This window comes from Psittacula echo (genome assembly GCF_963264785.1).
Source record: "Psittacula echo genome assembly, chromosome: 15".
NCBI classification, from domain to species: Eukaryota; Metazoa; Chordata; class Aves; order Psittaciformes; family Psittacidae; genus Psittacula; species Psittacula echo.
Genome location: NC_137751.1, coordinates 1,778,843 through 1,802,173, shown reverse-complemented (window position 1 = coordinate 1,802,173; position 23,331 = coordinate 1,778,843). Strand labels below are relative to the sequence as shown.

The 23,331-nt window shown below is 59.8% G+C and overlaps 1 protein-coding gene across 1 annotated transcript; it reads left to right on the top strand.

Annotated features, from left to right (window-relative positions):
- The first annotated feature begins 9,258 nt into the window (after positions 1-9,258).
- TBX2 (T-box transcription factor 2) lies at positions 9,259-20,212 on the top strand. Its single transcript, XM_080629774.1, has 7 exons — positions 9,259-10,379; positions 11,045-11,312; positions 13,841-13,987; positions 15,158-15,234; positions 15,313-15,482; positions 16,698-17,311; positions 18,198-20,212. The coding sequence occupies exons 1-7, from the start codon at positions 10,015-10,017 to the stop codon at positions 18,642-18,644; spliced, it is 2,088 nt and encodes a 695-aa protein (XP_080485900.1). The 5' UTR covers positions 9,259-10,014; the 3' UTR covers positions 18,645-20,212.
- Positions 20,213-23,331: the final 3,119 nt, after the last annotated feature.

The window sequence follows — 23,331 nt, the reverse complement described above, 5'->3', positions numbered from 1 at the left end:
AGAGCTCCAGCCTCCTGCACGTGTTGGGAGCAGGTTTCAGTTATACCAGAAAATGCCTTTACCCTGATGAAAGCAAAGGGCCCGACGCAGTGAGGATACAAGTTTCGAGCTCCAGAACTGGACCATGAACATGGCATGGTCACTGCTTTCCTTGTCCCAGATGGTGACCTTCTTCCCCCAACACCATCTGTGAGTGTGATCAGCACTGGAGCTGGCGTTACCCACTGCAGGATGTGTCCAGGGGGATGTGCTGCATGTCCCACCAGCACTCAGGGCATGTGGCGATTCCTGGCTGTGCCTGGGCATTGATAACGGTCCCATCAATTGCCACCCTGTCCTTTGCTCAGATGTCAGTGAGTTCCCAGGCTGAAATTTTGCCTTTCTTGGGAATTTCTGCTGCAGGAAATTGCACTGCAGCAGTGACAGCCCCATGCAGGTTGCAGACAGGTCACAGGCATGGGCGTCATCCAAGCAGGCCAAGGCAAGCTGCCTGTGCCAGGACCACTCCTCCAGCTGCAGAGCTGCCTGCCCTGCCCTGCACGGGGACAGTCCTGTGCCCTCACTGTGTCCAAGGCCAAGTCCTGCAGGGCTCCCAGTTCCTGCTGGGAACTACTGACCTCATCAGTCCCCAGCACGCACTCAGCACCCTGCAGGATCTGGCTGTCTCAAAGGGGGCAGCCCCGCGCCCCATGGGTTCATCCCCCAGCAGCTCTGGCCTCACTGGGTGGTCACTGCAGTGAGCAGGGTTAGGGGCTTGCAGCCTTCCATGTCCCCTCCACCTTCTTCCTTCCATCCCATTGAGTTTCACTGCATCCCTGGGGATGGGCATGGAGCAGCAGCCTTCTCTCTGCGGGAAGCACTCCTGCCACCTGACCATAAATACCAATTAATAGCAAAGCCCTGGTCTAGATCAAGGAGGAGGCTCTGAATTTTCTTGGGAACGTCACTGTCTGAAAGGTATCTTAAATATTCCCTAGCACTCAGGCTATCAGTAGGTCAATTATACAGTGAGCAGTCATACGAAGTTAATTTCTAATTTAATACAATGTTAAAAGGTTGTCAGGTTAAAACCTAATCTATAAACAAGACATGAAACGTCTCTTTAAAACAAGTGTCATGAACCGGTCCTGGCTCAAACCACAGACTGCTGCTTCTTTTATGGGATGTAATTACTTCCCAGTGAGTATTTACAATATTATTATAGGTCGGTAATAAAAGGCTGGTGCTGGCTGTGCCCGCGTGGCGGCCCGGTGCCAGCTGGGTGCTGATCCCGCTCCCATCCCAGCCCCTCTCCCTCCGGCCCCTGCTCATGGGAGGTGGGAAGTGCTGGCTCGTGGGGCTCTGCTCCCTCTGCATGCCGTGGTAAACAGGACGGGTGAGAACTGACTGCGTTTTCACTCAAATACACTTCAGTGTCAGGGGACGGGGACACCTCTGATGTGTTTTGGAGGGAGCGCAAGTGTTGCTGTACCCCAGGCTCACCAGCCGCTGTGATGTGCTGTACCTGACAGTCCCAGGTGGAAACGGTGGGTGAGCACGTTCGGTTTTGAGCAAGGAGGGGAAAGGACTGCAGCAAGGTTTCGCTGTGGGCTCAAGGCTGTGAGCCACGTTCAGGCCACCAGCTTCATTCAAGCAGAAAACTGGAGGCAGCACCTGCAGCCCAGGGCAAAGAGCCAGCCCCGTGCCCTGCCACCCCACATCACACCCTCTCCCCCAACTCCCTCCATGGGAGGCATGGGCAAGACGCAGGCAGGGAGGACCAGGCACATCCGCTGCCTCTGCCCCCACAGGAAGGGCGTCCGCGTTGCAGCCACTTCTCGAGGGACGTTGAATTTTGCTCCTGTTGCTGTCCAAGGGGAAAGTCCAGCTGTCATGTGGGAGTGATGCCACGGTCCCACCGGGCCGGACCACGGGACTCCTGCTCCTGGCAGTCCACGGCGTCTGTGGGAGCTGTGGCCGTGTCTGCGCTCTCCTCTATGCCCAGGAAGCCCTGGTAAGGTTGGGCTTTCTAAAGAGACCAAGATTTTGATGGGAGCAAGTGACGCCCCCCACAGCAAGGGCCGCAGAGAAGCATGGAATGATGTAAATACCAGTGCTAAAATGGAGGGAGGTGGTGATGCGCTGGTGTGACCTGGCCCAGGGAGCTGCAAGGAGCGCGTGGGCTCTTTCCTGCAGCCCCTCTGCTGGCCGTGACTCCGTCCCTTGCCTCCCCTTCCCTGAGTTTTCTGGTAAATTCTGCTGCTGTCTGTAATTGGGAAAAGCTGCTGCTCACATCTGCGCCGGCACCGTCCGCCCGAGCTGGCGGCCGGGGTTGTTGCTGCTTGCGCTGCCGGTGCTTTGATGTGCTCTGATTCACGGGCTTGGCGGGGGCCGCCCCACAGATGCTGCCTCTGGGTGGTGCGGGACAGCACCCCTCGAGGTGAGGCGGCACCCACTGCATCTGTGCAAACAGCAGCCCCCTCGCCAGGGCTCGGGAGGTGACCTCCCATCTGCAGAGGAGGGTACCCGGAGGCATCCGGAGAGGTCGGCTCAGGCGCTTCCCTCCATCCCACCAGCGTGCGAAGGGCAGAGGGGTGGTGATGCACGTGTGCCGGCCGGCATGGCAGAGCCCCCCAGCACCGGTGAGAAGGAGAAGCAGTGGAGCGGAGGGAGCAGAAGAGCCCTGGGCTCGGGGCTGGCGGCACCAGGCAGCTCTGCAGGCACAGTGCAGCCCGGGGAGCGCAATCTGTGGCCTTAATCCCGCCGTGTCCTGCGCGCTCTCAAATCCCCTTCACTTCAATGAGCGCTTGTAGTGTCAGGCCTGTGCCGGGCGAGACGGCACGCGGGGACGGCGGGGAGGATTTGCTCAAGAGGCACTGTTTTTAAGGTGAGATTTGAAGGATGGAAGACAGATGGCAACTGGAGAGGACAAACGGATCAAGTGAAGGGTTTGTTTTCAGTGTCGAGGGGAAAACACAGGAGGGAATTACTGCTGGCTACAAAATGGGGGCTATTAATACCTGCAGTGTCTCGAGCTTTGCACTTAGCCCGGCGAGCCAGGATCCTCATGGGGCACCCCTGGTGAGGGCAGACACCGCCCCCTTTGCAGTGCAGGAGTGTGGTTGTTTCTGCTGAGATGAATTGATCCCAGCGCAGCGCTGAGTGTACCCAGACAAAGCCGGGAGAGGGGTTATTAGCCAGCCGGCGGCCCTGCCATTGTCCCTGCTATCTTTTCTTCCCTCTCAGCCTTCCTCCCCGTGGCCCAGGTCTCAAAGACCATGTGCCAAGAGATTAGTGACCTGCGCAAAGGGGAATTGCTTGCTTTGTGCCGGCAGCCCGGCGTCGGGGCTGTTATTTGCTTGTTACGTGGTGCTGCCTCCGCTGAGGTATCCATGGAAAACACGCCTGGAGAGCAGTCTGCCGGCACTGCGGGCAAGGAGCTGCGAGAGGAGGCACTTCCGCATGGCAGGTTTCAGCCTGCTCGCTGCATGTCCACACTGAGACCCCCAAAACCCCTGGGGGTTCAGTGTAAGAGCCCAGCACCTACAGAGAAGCTGGGTAGTGAGAAAATGGCACACAGCGCACAGTGCCTGGGTCTGTCACCGGGCAGGATGCTGGAGCCAGCGCAATGATGGGGCATTGCCCTGCAGCGGTTTGAGTTTGCAGACTTGCTTTAAAAATGGAAAGATGGGAAGAGCCTGTCCTGTCTTCAGAGCCCTGCTCCACCTTCCCAACGCCTCTCTCAGCGCTGAGACTTTGGGGAAACGTGAATAAAAGCAATGAGAGTTGGCCCTTCCATGCGGAGCTGGGTGCGTGTCAGATTTGTCCGCGGTGAACACCCACGAAACAAGCAGGTGCAATAAGAAAGCGCTGTTCCTGCCCATGACTTACTCTGCCTGGTTTTGTTTTCTCAGCAGTGAAATGCGCTCCCCTGTAAACACGAGACGGTGATTTTCTGCAATCCTAAATTCAAACCTAGACCAAAACCACAACTCACGTGACGTCAGATCCTGCTTTAGATGTGATTTCAAACATGTTCCCAAACCCCGTCTGAAGTGGACAGGACGGGATGTGAGCCCCCGTCAGTGCCGCACACCCTCTTTTGTTGCTGTAACTTCTGCCAAACTCCCAGCCCCAAACACAGAGAGGTTCCTGGAGGCGCAGGGCCCCTGCTCTGCTTACAGGATGGGGCCAGGTGGGCTGGGGGACTCCATGGGGCTGGGGGCTGCCCTGCATCTTTTCCCTTCCACTGGTGACCAGGAGGTGGTTGCACCCACCAGGCACTGTTTAAAAGGAAGGAGGGAGAGAGACCAGGGGGAAGGACCCAGCTCGGGCCATCCCCTGCCCTCGGGGTCTCCGTCGGGGTTTTGCTGTCCAGGAACAGGCGGGGGTCCCTCCCGAAGTGGGATTTTTGGGGAGCAGTGGCCCCGCTCGTCCCCACGGAGGTTGTGCCGAGCGCGGAGACCCCCGCTGATGTTCTCCCTTTCCCCGAAGCGCTGGTTCCGCCGCCTGCCCGGCGCCGCTGCTCCGATCCCGGCCCCGCCGCCGCTTCCCCAGCACCGCGTTCCGCCGGGTTTCATCCCGTTTCGCCAGGACTCGGGCGCTGAGCCGGGCGCTGCAAGGGTCGGGCCGGCCCCGCCTCACCGCTCCGGGCACGCTGCAGCTCAGCCCGTCCCAAATCCTCTCTTTGACCTCGGGTCCCCTCCTGGGACAGGGTTCCTCGGGGAACCTGGGCTGAAAACCTCACCCCAGTTACCCATAAACACCGGTGCACCCCCGGGGTCGGAGAGCGCTGGGAGGCTCGGGGAAGGGCTGACAACGACCGCGAGGTTCCTGCCGTGGGGCGCCCCGACGGAGCGGGACTCTGCGGGTCCGTTCCCAGCCGGAGCCGAGCCGCGGTCACTGATGGCGGTGGGCTGGGGATGTCCTCGCCCTCGGCCCCATCCCATGACGGCGATGAGTCGGCGGTAATGCCATTACCCGGGGATTACGCGCCCGCGCCGGGCTGTGACACACTTTCTCAAATGGAAGTTTTTTAAACAGAGGGATTTGCATGATCCCCCCCCTTCATCCCCATCCCCGTCCCCGCCCGCCCCCCGCGGTGCCAGCTCGAGTTTCAGGCCCCTGCCGGGGCTCCCGTCTCCTTTTAAGGCCGCGGGCTCGATGCGTGCGGGCCGCCGGGCCCCGACGTGGGGAACAGGGCAGTCCCGGGACTGCGGAGCGGGGCGACATCGCGCCCCCGCGCAGGGAGGGCTCTCCGTAATTAAACCAATAACAATAAAATCAATCAAGCGGCGGGGCTGAGCGGGCTCCTGAATCAAAGCGGCGCGGAGGTAACGAGGGCGGGGTACGGGCGGGGCGCGGAGGATGCGCCCCCTCTCCCCCAACGCGGGGTGCGCAGGGGCCGCCCGGCCGGACCGGGGTCACTCAGCGCCCGCCGTGACAAACAGGCTGGAAAATGTGTTTATAAATTGTTCAAACTCTGGATAAACTTCAGCGCGTTTGTGCCCGCGCCTCCCGCCTGTTGTTATTTTCCAGAAATCTGGATTACTGGAAATATTTTCTTTAAAGCTGGAGAGAAATCTAAACAGTCTGAGGACGGGGGAGCTGGGGCGGGGGGGGGGGGCGGCCCGGGGGCTGCCGCGCTGCCGGGGCTCCTCGGGTTTTCCCTCACCGGGCCGCGCACAGACGGGGCGCGCAGATCCGCGGCCGCACGGGCGGAGGAAGGAAGAGAGAGGACGGCGGCGCCGGGGCTGGTGTTGGGTCCAGCATCTCTCTCGGTTTCTGTCGATTAAAGTCCATCGGGCGGGCCCCGGTGCCCGGCACATCCCGGGCAGCTGCCGCCCCTCCCCGGACCCCCAAAGGGCACCGGAGCACCGGGGGAGATGTTTTCCCGGGATCTCCCGGAGTCAAGGGGATTCCCACCCCACCGAGGCGTGTGAGGGGAGATGCAGCGCCCCGGGGAAGTGAGGTGGAGGAGAGCTCCGGGGTGGGTGAGAGCAAATGAAGGCAGTTTGATTGCACGTAGGTTTATTTTCCTCTCCAGGTGGAGTGGGAGAAGTGGGGCCGCGGAAGCTGCCGGGGCCGCTTCTCGCCCTTTCCCCGCCTGCCCCACGGCTCGGCCTCTGCGGGGTGACTGGGCCGGGACAAGGGGGAACGCCGGAGCTGGAGGAACCGTCGAGTCCGTCAGGGGTGCGGCACCCATCGGGCTTCTCCTGCGGTGCGAAGGGCTCCTGCCCGGGCCCGAGGCGGGGGGAGGTCCTGAATCCGCAGCTGCGGGTTCGCTTAGGACAGCGCGGCCGGAGATCTCCGACGTCCCCAGGTCTGCCTGTCCAGCTGCTCCCGCGGCAGCAGCGCAAAGCCCAGCCCGGCGGTACCGGCCCCCTCCCTTCACTGTACGGCTCTTTCCCATCCCAGCTTGGGTTCCCCCAGGTCGGAAAGGTGCGAGCGGCCGGGTCGCCCTTCAGCGAGCGCCCAACGGATTCCTTTTGCCGTGGCATCAGGGCCGCGAAAGAGGGGCCCGACGGCTCGCCCTCAGCACAGGAAAACTCCTTTCGCCCTGAGCCGGCGGGGCCGCGGCCGATGCGCCCTGCACAGCCCCGTCGGGGGGGAGCGCTCCCCGGGACGCGGGGCTGCCGCAGCTCGGTGGAGCCGGGAGGAGAGGAAGGCGGAGGCCCGGCTGCTTGTGAGAATTGTTATTTTTCATCAATCACCCGCAATTTGTGTAAGTGCCCCGGACAGGACACCAGCCGTCCTGCTGGCTGGGGTCACCGAGACAACACAGCAATGGAGAAGAGCAAATTGCATTTGCTCACCAGCTCACAGATCCAAATTACGGCCCTCGCATGGCGCGGGGAAGGGAGCGAAAGGTCCATGTGACATGAGGGAAATATGAAGGACTTTGACAGGTCTTAAACGGCCTGGCGCCAAGGCCTAAGTCTGCCGGCTAAAAATAGAAAAGGGATGATGAGTGGAGATGGGCAGAGATGAAAGGGGAAGAGCGAGCGGGGCCGCGCTGCAGCGCGGGGCAGCGGGGACTGGACGGTTCCCCCGGGACGGATCCTCGGGGCTGCCCTTTCGCCACCGTCCCTGCCTGGGGACCGCTCACCAGCGCAGCGCCGGGCCCGCGGGCGGCCGGGGCTGCTCCCGAGAGCCAGGCGCGGTGCCTCCGAGTCACGGATGGGGCGATGACGGGTTTCACCCGGCCGTGGGCACGAGCCGTCCGCCCCGTCCATGGGCGCAGGTCCGAGCCCCTGAGCCAGGGGGCCGCGGCTGGAGCTGCCCGGGCAGTGGGTGCCCCTGTCCCCGTTAGCTCCCCTCCCCGGCAGTCCCAATAGGGAGCGCGCTATAGAGGGTCGTGGAGACGAAGCTGCTCTGGATCGGGTTTATTCTGCAGGCGAGGGCGTCTGCGACAGTAACAGTGGTGCGAGGAATCCCGGTCCCGGGCCGGGAGAGAGGACCCCTTTTCTCCCAGACCCCTGAAGTCTCCAGGCCTGATGCGCCGGGCCCCGCGTCTCCCGGCAGAGCAGCAGGCGAGGTGTCCTCGGAGGAGCCGTCCCCGTCGTGGGGCGATGCAGCCCCGGGGCAAGGAAAGGGTCCGGGTTTGCTTTGCGAGGAGAGAATTGAGAGAAAAAGAACAAATACAAGCAAGCCCCGTTTCTGCCAAAGCTGCCTCAGCAGTTTTGTGCGGTGGCGAGGAAGCAAAGTCCAATTCAGGTCTAAATTTCAGTCCCCGCTCCCTGTTCAATGGTCAGCGGGCCTCCCCCCCCCCCCGGCCCCGCCGCCAGGGACAGCCCAGGGGGGAACGCGCTGTGTCCGCCCCGTCGGGAGCGATGGCGGGGCCGGGCAGCGCAGGCAGAGGTGAACCTGCCGCGGGACACGGGCAGGTTGCGAACGCTTCCGAGCACAGCCCGGGACTTGGGGCTGGGCTCTGTGTTGCGCTGGGGGCAGCGGGCGAGTGAACCGCGGGAGGGGGGTAAAGAGAAAAGTCGGGGTGCGAAGGGGACACTCGGGGGTTCCCGCGTCCCACCCTGCGCGGGGAGCAGCGACAAGCGACCCCAAGGACTCTGAGCTGCTACGCATCCGCGGAGCGGGAAGACCGGGGGGGTCAAGGCGGGGGGCAGAGGAGGGGGCCAGCCCGCACACCCCTCCTCGTCCCGCCTGGCCGCAGCGCAGGCAGCGGGGGCAGGAGCCTTGGAAGGGTGTCAGGGCGCTTTTTGAAGATTTGGGGGTAAATATGAAGTGACAAGAGACGGGTCTTTATTGTGAGGGCTCAGCCGCCTGGCGCCAGGGCCCTCTTCAGCCACCGCGGCCCTCAGTTAATCAGCGCAGATCTCCAAACCGACCTCTCCGCGGGGACACCCACCGCGCCCACTGCCCCCCCGGGCCCTGGCGCGGCGGGACCGGTCCTTAATCCCTCTGCAAACAGCCCCGGAGTGTGTGTGTGTCCCCCTCCTCCTTATCTGCTTCCCCCCGCCTGGGTAAACAGCCCTTGTGGCCGAGCACAGCCGCGTCTGCCCCCGGCAGCGCACCCAGCGCGCCCCGACGGCCGGGTTTGCACCTTCGCCGTGGGTGCGAGCCCGGGAGCGGGGACCCCCCCCCCCCGCACCAGGTCGTAGCGGCTGCCGGAGGGGCGGGGGATTGGGGGGCGACGGCAGGGAGCGACTCACCCGCGCTGGAGGTCGGCGCTCGGGGCCTCGCCGCCGCCCGCAGCTCTCCGCCGGGCAGCGCTCCCGGCGGCCGCCCCGTCGGCTCTGCGCAGCTCCACGCGGAGCGGCGGCCGGGGCGCGCCCCACTTCGCTCCACTCTCCAGGCTCTGTCGTAAGACGGCAGCCGCCGCGCTCCCCCGGCCAACCCCCCCCGCCCCGGCTCTCCTCCCCTGCTCGCTGCCCCTGCGGACACCGGCCGGGGGCCCTCGGCCTCCTTTCCCCCGCCCCCGAGGCTCCGGCCCGGGCGGGCCTGGGTGCCGCTCCCCGCTCCGCCGAGGTGGCTCCGCGCTGTCCCCGCACCGGCGGCGGCCGCTCCCCGGCCGCAGCGCAGCCGGGGCTGACCCGGTATGCGGAAAGGAGCCGGGGGTGGGATTTGGAGCACTTTTCGCTGTCATTGGTTAATATTTTATCCTGTTGACATGTTTTCTTACTGCCGAGGCTTCCGACACCTTCTTCTCTTTTTTTTTTTTTTTCCCTTCTTTCCTTTTTTTTCCCCTTCTTCCCTTCCTCCCTCCCTCCGCGCCCCCCCCGCCCCCCCGCGCCCCGGAGCTTGGCCGGAGCTGTCAAAACCACGCCTATGCAGATCCACAATTGGTCTGAAACGCGTAAAATCAGCAATCAAGGGGGCTTGGCTCATTAGCGGGCGGATCAGAGCAGGAAGGACATGTGAGATAGTCACAGTTTTACAGAGATCAGGACAAGATCCAACCGTTTCCACTCCGGCTCCCGGAGCCATGAGCAGCCCTCGCCCCAGCGCCGTCCGCGGAGCGCGGAGCCGGGCCGGCCCCGCCGGGGCGCAGCCAGGGCCCGCGGGGGTGTGAGGGCCCCTGCCCCGCTCCGCGCCGCCCCGCGCAGCCCCGCGCCGGCTTTTGTTTCTATTTTAGTGTTGGGAAGGACTTCACTGGGAGGGCTCTCTCCCTCGCTCGCTCTCCCTCGCTGCAACAACAACAACAAAAAATAAGGACCTACTGTCTCCCCTCCGCAGACCGGGAGTCCCAGGAGCCGGGAACTGCCTCTCTTTTTTTGTTTCTTCTTCTTTTTTTTCCTCCTTCCCCACATCTCGTTCCGCTGGGGTTGATTTTTTTCTTTTTTTTTTTTTTTTCCAGCTTTTTTCTGTGTGCTTTTTTCCTTTTTTTTTTTTTTTTTTTTTTTTTTTTTGGTGTGTGTGTGTTGTTGATTTTCCCTTCCTCTTCCAGAGCCTCGAGCGAGTTCGCTGGGCAGGAGAGGGGAAAAAAATTACTAAACCAGCAACAAGCAACAACAAAACCTACACACACGTTTTTGTAAAGGGAATCCCTCTTTTTCTCCTGGATTTGTGGATGCACCGATGAGAGATCCAGCCTTCCCAGGGACTGCCATGGCTTACCACCCCTTCCACGCACCCCGGCCGGCCGACTTCCCCATGTCCGCTTTCCTCGCAGCCGCCCAGCCTTCCTTTTTCCCCGCTCTGGCTCTGCCTCCGGCGGCGCTGGCAAAGCCCATGCCGGACCCCGGGCTGGCCGGGGCTGCCGAGGCCGGGCTCCACGTCTCGGCCCTGGGACACCACCACCAAGCCGCCCATCTCCGCTCCCTCAAGAGCCTGGAGCCCGAGGAAGAAGTCGAAGACGACCCCAAAGTCACGCTGGAAGCCAAAGAGCTCTGGGACCAGTTTCACAAGCTGGGTACCGAGATGGTGATCACCAAGTCCGGGAGGTAAGAGACGGCCCCGCGCAGCCCGTCCCGCACCTGCGCGGCCGCGCAGCGCCCTCGCCCCTCCGGTTCATCCTGCTTCCCCCGCTGCTAGCCAGATCCGCCCCGACGAATTAGCGCTGGGAGCTTCGGTCCCTGGAGGTTTTCGGAAGTATTTAACCCCCCTCCGAGCTCCCCCCGCTCCCCCCAGTTACTGCTTTCCCGACCGCGGTCCCAAATTAAATTTTGCGCGCTAATTGAGCGCCTGCGAGCCCCCCCCCGCATTTGTTTACGTTGCTTCTCACCGATTCCTTCCCTCCTGCCAAACTTTCCCCGCAGCCGGGGTCTTCCCGGCCCTGCCCGTGTCCCCGGTCCCGGGTAGGGCAGCGGCGGGGCCGCCTAGGTCCGGGTGAAGGCAGGGAAACGGGATGCCTTTGAGCCCCTGTTTCCCGGAATGGGGTCTTAGAGCTTTCTCCCCGCTTTCTGCCACGGCGGATGCAATAGAGCAGGGTGAGGAGCGTTTGGGACGTGGAAAGGCTGGAAATCCTCTGTGAAGCTGAGATAAAAGATGGTGGTTTCGAAGCGGCAGCCGGGGCCGGGAGGTGCGGGGCGGCTCGGTGGGGCTACGGCCGTCGGGGTCGGCAGTGGGCGGGGGGCACAGCCTTGTACCGCTCTGGGTCTCTCCGCAGGAGGATGTTCCCCCCGTTCAAGGTGCGGGTGAGCGGCCTGGACAAGAAGGCCAAATACATTTTGCTGATGGATATAGTGGCGGCCGACGATTGCCGGTACAAGTTCCACAACTCCCGCTGGATGGTTGCCGGCAAGGCCGACCCGGAGATGCCCAAGCGCATGTACATCCACCCCGACAGCCCGGCCACGGGGGAGCAGTGGATGGCCAAACCTGTTGCCTTTCACAAGCTCAAGCTCACCAACAACATCTCGGACAAGCACGGCTTTGTAAGTGCGGCTGTGGGGCAGAGCAGAGCCAACCGAGCGGGGACCCTCCGAGCAGGGATCTACCGAGCAGGGACCCTTTGGGTTTTTCTGGTACCGGGCTGCCAGGCCCTGCTCTGCATGGGGCGGCCTTGGAGAACCACGGGGCTTCAGCGGCTTCTTCTCCCGCCAGCAGCGTGCCCGGGGCCGGGCTGGATGTCCGGGCCTTGCCGGGCCTTGTGATGCCCTGGCTGTCCCACTGCCCCCTCGGCCGCTGGTCCTACCAGGCATCGAGGGGTAGCTCCTTGCCTTCCTGGGGATGAGTCCCCCGGGGAAAAGGGAATGTTGGGCTAGGGACAGCCTCAGGGTCCCTCATCCCGGGTCTCCGCGGCCTGTCCTGCCGCCTTTCCCCCGGCCCTCGGGGCTCTGCGGGGAGCGATGTTTGGAAGGGTGCATGTGCGGGGCCGAAGTTGTGCGGTGGGGTGCAGCGAGGGCAGCCCCGACGGAGCGACGGGGCTTGGGACGGGCAGGTGCAGCCCAGGATGTCGCTGCCGGCAGAGCAGAGCCGAGCCGAGCCGGGCCGAAGAGAGAGGTGCTGAGAGCTGCAGCACCTGCACTGGGCTTCCGCGGCTGGGAGCAGTGCCGGAGCCGTTGGCTGAAAGCCCCTATTTATTTCCCTATTTATTCGGAAGCCCCTGATTACTTCCCTATTGGTCATATCTGCATCACCTAAAGGAGGTAAAACAAAAAATAAAGCCGAAAAAATAAGAACCCAACAAAAAAAAGGGAAAGAAAAAAAAAAGAAGAAAGAAAGAAACAGAAGTGTGTTGCAATTTTGCAGAGATCCGCAGAAATCAGGGTCAAAACGCGAGGGGAGCGTGATCCTGCGTGAATGCACGGGGCGGGGAGGGGAAATCACAGCGCATAAGCCAGCGGTCTCAGGCCTCTGGACAAGCATTTCGGGCGATAAAGGGAAAGTTCGTCGTGCAGGGCTGGTGGTACGGTAATTAGCGGGGTCGGAGCCGGCGGAGCCCGGAGCAGCGGGGCAGCCGCAGGACTCGGCGCTCAGGTGCGGAGCGCAGCGCAGCGGCTCCCGGGGTAACTTTTTGCTCTCGTTTTCTGTGTTGGGTTTTTGCCCTGTCTCTCTCTTTACTTTTCCTCTCTATTTTTTTCTCTGAAGGCAGGAAACGGCGTTTTGTTAAATAATACATTGCGAGGTTATTTATAGGCAGCAAGGTAAATCGATAGATGGGGAGTCTAAAAAAATATCTTTTTATATATATATACTAGGGACAAACTAGTTTGATTCAGCGTTTTTAACGGTTCGCCTCCTTCAATTAAAGATCTTTTTTGTGCCTGTCGTTGCCCAAAATCCGGACTGTGTTAAATCTGGGAGATGAGGGTTTAGCCAGTGCCCATCTGGTCAGAGAAGGATGATTACTTTTTTTTAAAGGAATGCAGATTTGCTCGCCTGAATGAGACTTTTTGCACCATTTTCATGATAAATCCAGTCTAGATGATATCAATATAGTAGCGATCTGACAGTTCATCAGCAGGTGATTATTGCTGGCGTTAAAAAGGGGGGGATTTTTCTTTTATTGCCTTCTAAACTGAAATGAAGTGATAATTATTTAGCCATTTGGCCGACGTTATTTGACAATAATTACTCAAGCTTTCGCCGTTCCCCTACCCATTCCGGGCGGTGAATGCTGCATTTCAGCCCGACCACAGCAGGGTGGAGAATTATTTAATCGCTGTCGGGCAGAAAAACGTTGCCGATGCGGGCAGCAAGGGGCAGAGGGTCGGAGCAGCCCCGGGCTCTGCTCGGGGGGGTTCAGCCGCTTCCGAAAATACTCAGCCAAATCGCGATGAATTCGGTTAAAATAAATAAATAACATGAGAAAGGAGAAGGAGATGGAGGGGTAGAGGGTGGCTTTGAGTGCTGCCGATGCTTTCAGACACCTGATTGGGGAAAAAACCATGTCTGTTCCTTCTGCAGCTTTGCTTCGAGACATAAATTTAACATGGCTCATGGTGAAACGCTCCTTTCACATCTCAGGCGCTGGCTTTTGCTGGCCCGGGTTTCTGCGCCACCGACACAAATCGAGAGGCTTTTTAAGATATTTTTTTTTTGTGGTGGTGAGGTCGAGTATTTTTTTAGGGTTTTTCTTTTTTTCTTTTTTTTTTTTTTTTTTTAAGGACGGAAATACGAAAAGCGGCGAGAAATGTGCTGAAAACTCGCCTCGTGTTTGCGGGGTTGTAATAAAACGGGGAGATCTCTTTTGCTGCTTTATTGCTGTGCTTAACACCCGCAAGGATGCTACTGTGCCTGCCTTCCCCTGACCTCCTTATTTGGGGGCATATCATGCAATGGCATAAACAAAAGAAGAAGAAATCGCCCTCTTTGGCATTTCCCGGCATTGCTTCCTCAGGCTGAATTTATTATAAATTTTTTGGTTGTTTTCGGGAGAAAAGGGATTTTTTTGGGAGGTAGCTCGATGTGGACCGCATGGCTGACGGCAGCTGCGGGCTGTGCTCTCTCGTCCCCCCAGACCATCCTGAACTCCATGCACAAGTACCAGCCCAGGTTCCACATAGTTCGGGCCAACGACATCCTCAAGCTGCCCTACAGCACGTTCCGCACCTACGTGTTCCCCGAGACCGACTTCATCGCTGTCACCGCTTACCAGAATGACAAGGTACAACCGGGCAGCCCCTGCCCTTTCGCTGCCCTCACCTCTTGCCCTGTCCTTGGCCATGTGCCCATTTGCTTTCCCCTCCACCTACAGTTGCTCCCACCCCTGTCCTATCCTTTACCCCTTATTAGGGTGTATTTGTGTGTGTCAACCGAGGACATTTTGGGGGAGAGTGGCCAAAGAACAACAGGAGAAAGGTTAAACCCCAAGCTCTCCAAGCAGGAGGCACCTTTCGTACTACTACCGTTATTATTAGTATTGCCAATACGACTGCTATTAGTATTTCTGTTAATACTATTTATAATTTCCTTCTGGACTTTGTTGCACTTTTTCTGGGCTGTGGGAATCGTTGTGCAGGCCCGGGCAGCACCGCGGCCTGGGCAGCCTCATGGAGAAGGTGCCCTGGGCTCGGGAGAAGCCAAAAAAATGAAGCCAGATAAGCTAATTTTAGTTGCTTTCGTGATTTAGCAAGTGTTGCCCTGTGAGCAGCAGAGCCAGGAGAGCTCGGTGGTGAGTGGAGGGCCTCTGCCAGCCCCTCCAAGGGTTGTGTATGTGTGTGTTTTAACCCAAAAGCTGACCCCCACCTCCACCCCTGGCTGCTGATGCTAATTGACAGCTCTGTCTGAGGGTCCTGGTGGGCTTGTTTCCCTCGTAAAGTTTATGGCGAAGAGTCACAATCGATTAAAGAGCACTTTGTCTGCTCGCCCGCCGCAAGCTGCGCGGGGCAGCCGCCGGCCGGTGGGCCTCGTCGGGCGGGGGATGCTGCAGGTCCGGGCGGCCGGGTGGGGGGAGCGGCTGGGCTGGGCCTTTTTCCAGCGCCCCTCTCGGGGCCGTGTTTCAGAGCCATGCATTATTGAGCATCCTAATGTCGCCGGCCTCAGAAGCCCGTGGCAGGGAGGGATAAGAATAGCTTTTACCCAGCGCCGCGCGGCTCAGTCGCCATCTTCTCTCCGGGGGGCCGTGAAAAATAACTTCCTATCATTAAGATTCTATTAATAATTCAAACCCAAACCTCAGCATCATTTTTAATAAAGCATGCGGTGTGTTAAAGTGGGGCCGCAGCGCGTTTCGCAACCTGCCGGCGCACCCCGGGCTCCCCGACGGCGGCGGGGGGTGTGGGGGACAGGCAGAGCTTCAAACCACCCCCTCTCTCCATCTTGCCCCCTCCCGCAGATCACCCAGCTGAAAATCGATAACAACCCCTTCGCCAAGGGCTTTCGGGACACAGGCAATGGCCGGCGGGAGAAGAGGTAAGGGGTGTCCCCCGCCCTTCCCCACTCCGCACCCGCGGAGGGCCGGGCGGTGCCCAAGTGCCCCTCTTTCCGCAGGAAGCAGCTCTCGCTGCCGTCCCTGCGGATGTATGAGGAGCCCTGCAAGCCCGACCGCGACGGCGGCGAGTCGGACGCCTCATCCTGTGAGCCCGCGGCCGTGCGCGATGCCCTCCACTCGCCCGTGGGTGCCCTCCCCAGCCCCCTGCGCCTCAAGGGCAACAGCAGAGGTAAAGGGGGAGACGCGGTCCTCAAATTTCCCCAAACTTCTGGTTTTCGCTCCCTTGGTCGGTGCCGGTTACTTAGGGGCAGTGGGGCAAACCACCGGGGAAGAAGAAATGAGGACGGGCACGAAGGAGCCCAGGGGCTGACAGAACAAGAGCAGAGCAAAGGCTAGTGGGGTGCAGCGATGTCCTGTTTCAGCCATGGGATAAACAAAAAGAAACGGCAAGGCAGCCCGTGGGCTTGACACATCTGCCCAGCTCCTCGCTGGTGCATTCCTGCCTGTCATGGCTACATTACCCTCCCCTGGAAAAAAAAAGGAAAAAAAAAAAAAAAAGAGAGAGAGAATTAACACATTTGAAAGGGGAAAAAATGTTGTAACTCCAAGACTTCAAGCTAGCAAATGAAAACAAACTAGGCGTTCCCACGTTGCAGTTTTTAGATGCTGGGTTTTGTCTCGCCGCACTATCAATCTGCTCTTTAAACTTTCCTCCAGCCCAGTTCCCTGCAAACCTTCATCAAAACTGCAGCCCCCCCTCCCCGAGGTGGTGGGAGGGTTTATTACACCCCTCTCCTCTTTCAAAGGCTTCCCGAATATTCGCCCCAGCCTGCAGAGCTTCACCTAACCCGCACCAAAACGTTTTCTTCGTTTAGCAGGAGGCGATCAGGCAGGGGCTCTGCTCCCCTCGCCATCTCCTCGCCTCTCATCCCCCTTCCTCCCCTGGGAGCTCGATGGGGCCCTTTAAATTAAACCCCCTTTTAGGATAGTCTGTAGCATGCCTCTTGCCATAAAACCACCTCTTTAACCTGACTCAACCTGCACGTTTGGAGTAAATCCACGGCGTGCTGTTGATCACCTCCATGTAATTAAATATATATAGGACCATTTCCTCCAGTGCTGTCCACCCTCTTCATCCCCTGGTCTGCAGCCCGCTTTGAGTTTGCAGCTAGCGAGAGCGATGCTGTAATAGATTTTGGTCCTCCATCAAACATGTTTTTCCTGTTTGGCAGAGCAACAGACCTGCTGTTGTTAATCCCCTTTCCCCAGAGCGACCGTGGCACAAGGGCCCATTTCTGCCCCTGAAATGAGTTTCTCCCTTTAATAACGATTGGAGCTTTGCCGCCGCAGTCTCTCCCTAACGCCAGGGCTCTCACAAGTGACACACTCCTTGCCTCCCCTGGGTGCTTCTGCTCTGACCCTTTGCCCCTCCATCCACTTGCAGAGGAGAAGCCGGGGGCCGACAGTGACACGGAGGTGGAGAAGGCACCCGAGGAGCGGCCGGCAGCAGTGGCCAGCCCCACTGGGGAGGACGCGACGCCCCGTGGCAGCCCCCGGTGCCCACAGGAGCGGAGCAAGGAGAGGCACAGCCCGGAGAAGGTCAAGGATGGTGCATCCCCCCGGGAATGCCCTGGTGAGGGCCTGTTCGGCACGCGAGGCCTGGAAAAGGATAAGGTGGAAGGACGGAGGAAAGAGCCAGACCCGGGCAAGAAGGACATGGAGGGCAGTGGGCTAGGCAAGGAGGCCTTTGCCCCGCTGATGGTGCACACGGACAGCCCCCCACACCTGAGTGCTGGGCACCTGCAGAGTCTGGCACTCTCTGGCCTCCATGGGCAGCAGTTCTTCAGCCCTCTGGGTGCCGGGCAGCCCCTCTTCATCCACCCAGGACAGTTCGCCATGGCTCCCGGCGCCTTCTCTGCCATGGGCATGGGACACTTGCTGGCCTCGGTGACCGGTGGGGGAAGCCTAGAGAATGGAGCCCTCTCATCTGCCCCAGGCACGGCAGGGACAGCCACCCCCTTCCCTTTCCACCTCTCCCAGCACATGCTGGCCTCTCAGGTAAGACCCTGTGCTCATCACATTACCCCACTGCCCCCTGTCCCCACTGCCCAGCCGGACCCTGAGCCCTCCTCTCCGTGTCCTTCCCCAGAGCTCCCTGAATGAGCAGAGCTCTTTGGGAACACAGGTCCCAAAGGTGGGGGGATATGCATGGGGGAGCAATAAAAGTGCAAATAAGGATCTGCTGGTCTCCCCAGCATCCTCAGTGTCCTCTGCAGCCCCTGGGGACAAGGAGGTGAGACTCCCCAAGACCTTTGACATGCTGCCTGCTGCAGCATGGGCAGGATGTGGGGGACATTTTGAAGGTTGGCCTCAGGGCTGATTTGAGGAGGAATCTTGTTAGGTTTTTTTTTTTGTAGCTGATCCTGTTCCCCCATAGGCAGGGGCAGAGTCAGGAGCATAGCCCTACCTGACCTGGCTGTCCACATCCAGCAGCACCCCCATATCCCTGTCAGTCCCAAAATGGCTCCTGCAGTGCTTGCGCTTGTGTTGCCTTTCCCATTGCCTATGATGAAATTCATAAAGATGCCTTTGAACTCCCGTAATTTCTCAATCCTACTTAGCACTGTGTTTTAATCTGGTTAAAGGTTAGTGATGCTGCACAGACTAGGACACAGAGTACACACGGAGGAGACAAAGCAGAGATGAGGCATGTCCCAGAGAGGGGTTTGTGCCTGGCAGAACCAGCCCAGATCACTGTACAGGACTGTACACAATCCCTTGGCGTGTCTCACAGGGATATCCCTGCACTGTGATTTTAGGATGACACTGGGGTGCCTCGGCTTTCTTGGGAGAACACAGCTGGGGGGCCAGGCAGGAGGGAGGATGCAGTGGAGCATCAGCATGGCTCTCACCCCTCTCTCTCTGTCTCTCTCTTTCTCTCCAGGGAATCCCGATGCCCACCTTCGGCGGACTCTTTCCCTACCCCTACACCTACATGGCAGCAGCAGCGGCGGCAGCCTCGGCCATGCCAGCCACCAGCGCAGCGGCTGCTGGGCCGCTCTCCCGCAATCCCTTCCTGGGCAGCAGCCGTCCCCGCCTGCGCTTCAGCCCCTACCAGCTCCCGGTCACCATCCCGCCCAGCACCAACCTGCTGACCACCGGTCTGCCAGCCAGCCTCAACCCCGGTTCCGAGGGCTCCAAGGCCAGCAGCAGCCGTGAATCCAGTCCGCTCCCCGAGGTGCCCCTGCACAAGGGGGGCAGCCAGCGCCCCACTGCCTCCCCCAAGGGCTCCCTGAAGGAGTCCCTCAACGAACTGCAAAACATCCAGAGACTGGTGAGCGGGTTGGAGAGCCAGCGGGAGCTGTCACCCGGCAGGGAGTCCCCCAAGTGACCGACGGGGCGGGCAGCGAGCCCTCCCGGCGGGGCGGAGAAGCACTGGTATTTTGTACAGCACAGTATAAATATTTATTGCAGAGCAAGGGGTGGGGGACGGACAGGGAAGCCGGGTGCTGGAGCAGAGGGATGGAGCCCCGTCGGCCGCACAGACCCACCACCCCACAGCCAGGAGTGAGAGGTGGGAGTGCAAGACTCATCCGTCCCTCCAGCTGAGGGGCTGGGAGCGGCTCCCTGACTCCAGCATGGCCATGGAGACCCCCGACCACTCTGCTGCCCCTCTCGGGGCACTGGGCAGCTCTGGGGGTGCAGTGAGACCAGGCAAAGCCCCATGATGGATGGGGCAGCCCCGACCCCCAGCCCCAGCACTGGTCCCGGGGAGATGTGCGGGGCCAAAACCTCATCTGTGCAAGGGGGGAGGGAGGGAGGGAGGAAAAAAGAACTAAAAAAAAGGAAAAAAAAAGAAATAAGAACCGAAACATGGGATACAAACCGCCTCGGCAGCCGCCGCCGCGCAGAGCGGGTCCGGCGGGGGGAGCCCCGTGGGTACCCGGGCAGATATTTATGAAATAAATGGTAATTTGTGTAAATAAGCTATAAGGATCCCAGAATATGCAAATTGGTATTAATTTATTCAGAGTTGTACATTGGTGTGTACATAATATTTAGAGTTTAACTCATTGCATTTAAGTTTTTTTTGTTTTGGTTTGTTTTGGTTTGTTTTTGGTTTTTGTTTTTGTTTTTTTTTTCATTTTACATGAACATATATATTGTAAATGAAAACTATTTAGCTCTTTGTGATTGAAGGAGATACCGGTTTCTTGAACTGTATTTTAAGATATTGTTTATCCCGCCTGTTCTTTAGGACAATCATGTGCCACCGGTAAAACAATTGTTGGAGTCATTGAAACTAAGAGTTCAATTCTTTAACTGACTTTTGCAAGGAAAATAAAACAACAACAACAAAAAATCGAATCCAAAATGTAACGAAAATATCGCTGCAGTGCGGGGTAGAGAGAATGCAGGAATAAACCTCAGGTTTTTATTTTTCACTCCAAGAACAAAAAAAAAAAAAAAGAAAAAAAAAGAAAAAAAAGTATAATAAATTTAAATATCACAGGACTGTGCTCTATATTTGTTTTAAAATAAAAAGATACATGATTCGCAACGTGCTGGTTACTCGGGTATCTGTCTGTTCAGTTTTGATGAATTCTCACATCTTTCAATAAAAAAAACCTACTCGGAGAAGTCCTGCCGGCTCCCGCCTGTTTCATTCCCGTCGCCACCCCGCGGCCGCAGCGCCCCGTCGGGGCCGCAGCTCCTCCGCAGGTGCGCAGCGCTGCGCGGGCGGCCTGGCACCGCCGTGGGGCCGATGGGGAAAGATGAAAACGGTCCGAGGTGCGCTGCCGCCCGCGCCGGCGGAGCGCTCCGCGGGGGCGCCCGGGGAAAGGGAAACCCCTCCCGTCAGGGGGTTCTGCCCTCAGGGCCTCTGCCCGCCTCAAGAGCCCCCCCTGGCTGGGCAAAACCCGGCAGGTGCGCGGGAGAGCGCGAAGTTGTCCGCGGGTGCGCTGGTGGACGCGCACGGGGATTCCCCGGGTGCAGCAGGAGAGGATACAGCGCCGGGACCCTCTGCGAGTGCGGATCTGTCCGCACCATCCTCGGGGGGCAGCGGGGCTGCCGCGGATGCGTGCCAGTGCCTCCCCGGGAGGGCAGGGCCCTGGCAAGCAGGTAGCGTCCTGTCACGCTACGGTGATGAGCATTGGTACCGCCGAGAACGGGAAAGGCTCCGGCACATCGGTTCCTGCCGAAATCGGGGTGCGCCGGTCACACCGGCCCCAGCGCGGAAGGGATGACAGGGGCAGAGCGGCACCGTCGGGGATGGGGCTGCCTCGGCCCTGGGGGTCCCTACTTTCCCCACCCCCGCCTGATCCTTTCGGGACGTTGCGGGGCGCGGCCGTGGAGGACGCAAACGGCCCTTTTCCTCACCAATTACCCTTCTCCCGTTCCCGGCAAGATTTATGATCCCAACTGCGGGCGGCGGCAGGGGGCCCGTCCCCCTAGGGCGCGAAGGCGCAGCGCCGGGCGTAGGTCGCCCTCTGCTGGTGCCACCGCGCACCCGCCGCCGCCCCTCCTCGACGGGACGGGTCGTGAGCAGTCGCGGCTCCTCCTTGGCCTGCCCAGAACTCCCGTCTCAGCGCTGCAGCGGGGACTGCAGGCAGGGAAGGGGCTGCGGACCCCTCCCTTTGCAGCGTATGAGGGGAGATGCTGGGGCTGGGTTCCCCGAAGACAGGAGAGGAGAAATGGTGCTGCATGGAGAGCAGTGGGGCTGTTCTCATCTGTGAGGAAAACCGGCAGGGTGGGAACAGCTTCACGAGGAGGAGGGAAGTGTAGTTACCAAAATTAAGCTTGCAGGATTATTCGGTATAAACATCACTCGGGATGAGTAACAATTTAATGGGCTCTGTTTTTAGAGGGGGGAGGGCATGGTGTGTGCAAGTGTGGGGGCTCCCCTGGCCCTTTCCAACACCTTTCCAATCATGCTGGGTTTAGGCTACACGGGCTAACCACAGCAGGGAGATAGCTCAACACAGCCAGCGTCAGGGAAGCCTGGTGCAAGGATCAGTGAAGATTTACACGTCACTTCCTCCTCAATGGCTGAACACGGGAGCCAAAAGGGCACCCCAACCTGCCCTCTGAGCATGAAGCCACTCTTCACTGGGGAGGGAAAAATGCTCCCTGCAAAGTGTGGTTTCATGGCTGTGACCTCGAGGGATGGTGCAGGAGGCAGGGAGCAAGGCCTGCCCCCCCCATCCAGGCAGTATGGGCAGCAGAGCATTCTGTCAGGAGCTGAGCTCTCCAGGCCTGCCATGGCCAAACCCAGTCCCTGAGAAACCCTGTTCAAACAGCCTAAGGAACAGCTACTGATTAGTCATGCCCTGCGCTGGGATTGTTTTCCTTAGCTATGAAAAGACACTAGGAGGCCCTGCGGGGGCACACCCGGCACAGCCCCCCCCTCCCATGGCTCTGCTGCTCTACACCCTTCAATGCACCCGATGAAACCCTGCTTGGCCGTGCCGTGTGCTGTGGTCACTGTTGAGTCATGAAAATGAAGTGCTGGGTGCTCTACTGACCTCTGTCTGATGGAAGGTGTTGAACCAGTGAGTAGCACTGGTGCCATGTCACTGGCACAGTGAAATCCCACAACTGAGGATTTCAATAGGGCTAGCGGTGGCTTTGGAATTTCTTCAGTTAGATGGACAGGGTGCTTGGCTAGACACTAAAAATAGCTTCTTACCCCGAGGGTTTTGTGCGCCTGGTAGGCAAACCCTGACTAACTTGGCCACTGACCAGCTCAACACGCTGCTGAAACGGCTCCATGGGAGGGCGTTTGTCAGCAGGAACACGGGCTCACGCCAGAGCATCACACAGCCCCGCAGCGGAGGGAAATCTGCCACAACACCCATCCCTGCACAGGCCCAGCGGTGGCTTTTTGTCACTTCCCCAGGCTGAAGGGCTCTGTTGTTGGCGCTGTGCCTGCATGTCAGCCCAGTGCCACCACACACTCCCCAAGCATGTTGGGTTACGGATGCATGGCAGAAGGGGCAAGGCAGCTTCAGTGGGTGTGCTCAGGCGCTGACTGCTATGGAAGGTGGGGAAATCTGGCTTTTTGTCACTGCTGTGTGGGGTTTATAGGAGCTGACCACTGCACATCCAGAGGAAGTGCGGGCGGGGCAGCACCCCGAGAATGGTGGCATAAAGCTGGGCACACCGTGCCCTGTGCTGGGAGCTCCCCCAGCCCTGTGGAGTTTCCTTGACCCATTGGTGCCACAGGCAGGTTCAAATCCGCCATTTGAACACTTCAAGGATCGCTCGGGCCCCTCTGCCAGCCCCAGGACGCGGCCGTTCGGGAAGGAGATCCCCGAGTGAGCGGGCAGCGGAGCGAGCAGCGGATCGGCAGCTCTTGGTGCCGGCTGGCGCCTGCCTGCCGCCGCGCTGCCTGCGCGCCCTGGCCGAAGCGGAGCGGGCCGAGCCTCCGGCAGTGGCTCGCTATTAGGGCCCGGCCGGCGCTGCCGCTCGCGGAGCGCAGGGGCGGGGGGGGGGCGCGGTCACGGCCTCGGAGCCCCAGTTCCCCGCGGGGCCGCTGCTCTGTCTGCCGCCCCCAGTGGAGGATCAATAGATAAAGGACAGCGCAGGGGCCCTCCGCAAAGCCCTGCTCCCCCCCGACCCCGGCCGGGCATCCCTTAGTGCTGCGCACGGCGGATCCGCCGCGCCAGGGTACCTGCGCATCATGCCGCACCTGTGCTCTTGAGGCGGGATGCGCAGCCGCATCACCTGCGGGCGGGAGTGATTTATGGGGCTGCTGCTAGGTCTGGGTCAGGTTTGTGGGTTATTGTGGGGTCTTATGTTCTTCATCTTCTGTCCTGTTTAGTGGCATTGAGCCCCGGCGGAGTGCCTCAGGAGTCCCCAACGTGGAGCACAGCTTGCCTCTGCAGCAGCCGGCTCGGTGAGACGCCCCCTCCTCCCCCATCTGCTCCAGGTTTTTTTTTTCTTGGGGAAGCCCTGGAGCCTCTGCCCAGGTCTTTCTGCCAGGCACCAGTGTCTCAAAGGCCTCTTCATCCCCTGCAGGCGGTTCTGGCCCGTTAACCCCGCAGGGGCATAGTCCTTGGCACGGGCTGGGGATGAGG

Excerpts from the sequence above, each read along its gene's own strand:
- TBX2 (XM_080629774.1), top strand. The coding sequence starts at position 10,015 with ATGAGAGATCCAGCCTTCCCAGGGACTGCCATGGCTTACCACCCCTTC. Across the intron at positions 15,235-15,312 it reads AATGGCCGGCGGGAGAAGAG|GAAGCAGCTCTCGCTGCCGT; the intron begins GTAAGGGGTGTC and ends CTCTTTCCGCAG. Across the intron at positions 15,483-16,697 it reads CCTCAAGGGCAACAGCAGAG|AGGAGAAGCCGGGGGCCGAC; the intron begins GTAAAGGGGGAG and ends ATCCACTTGCAG.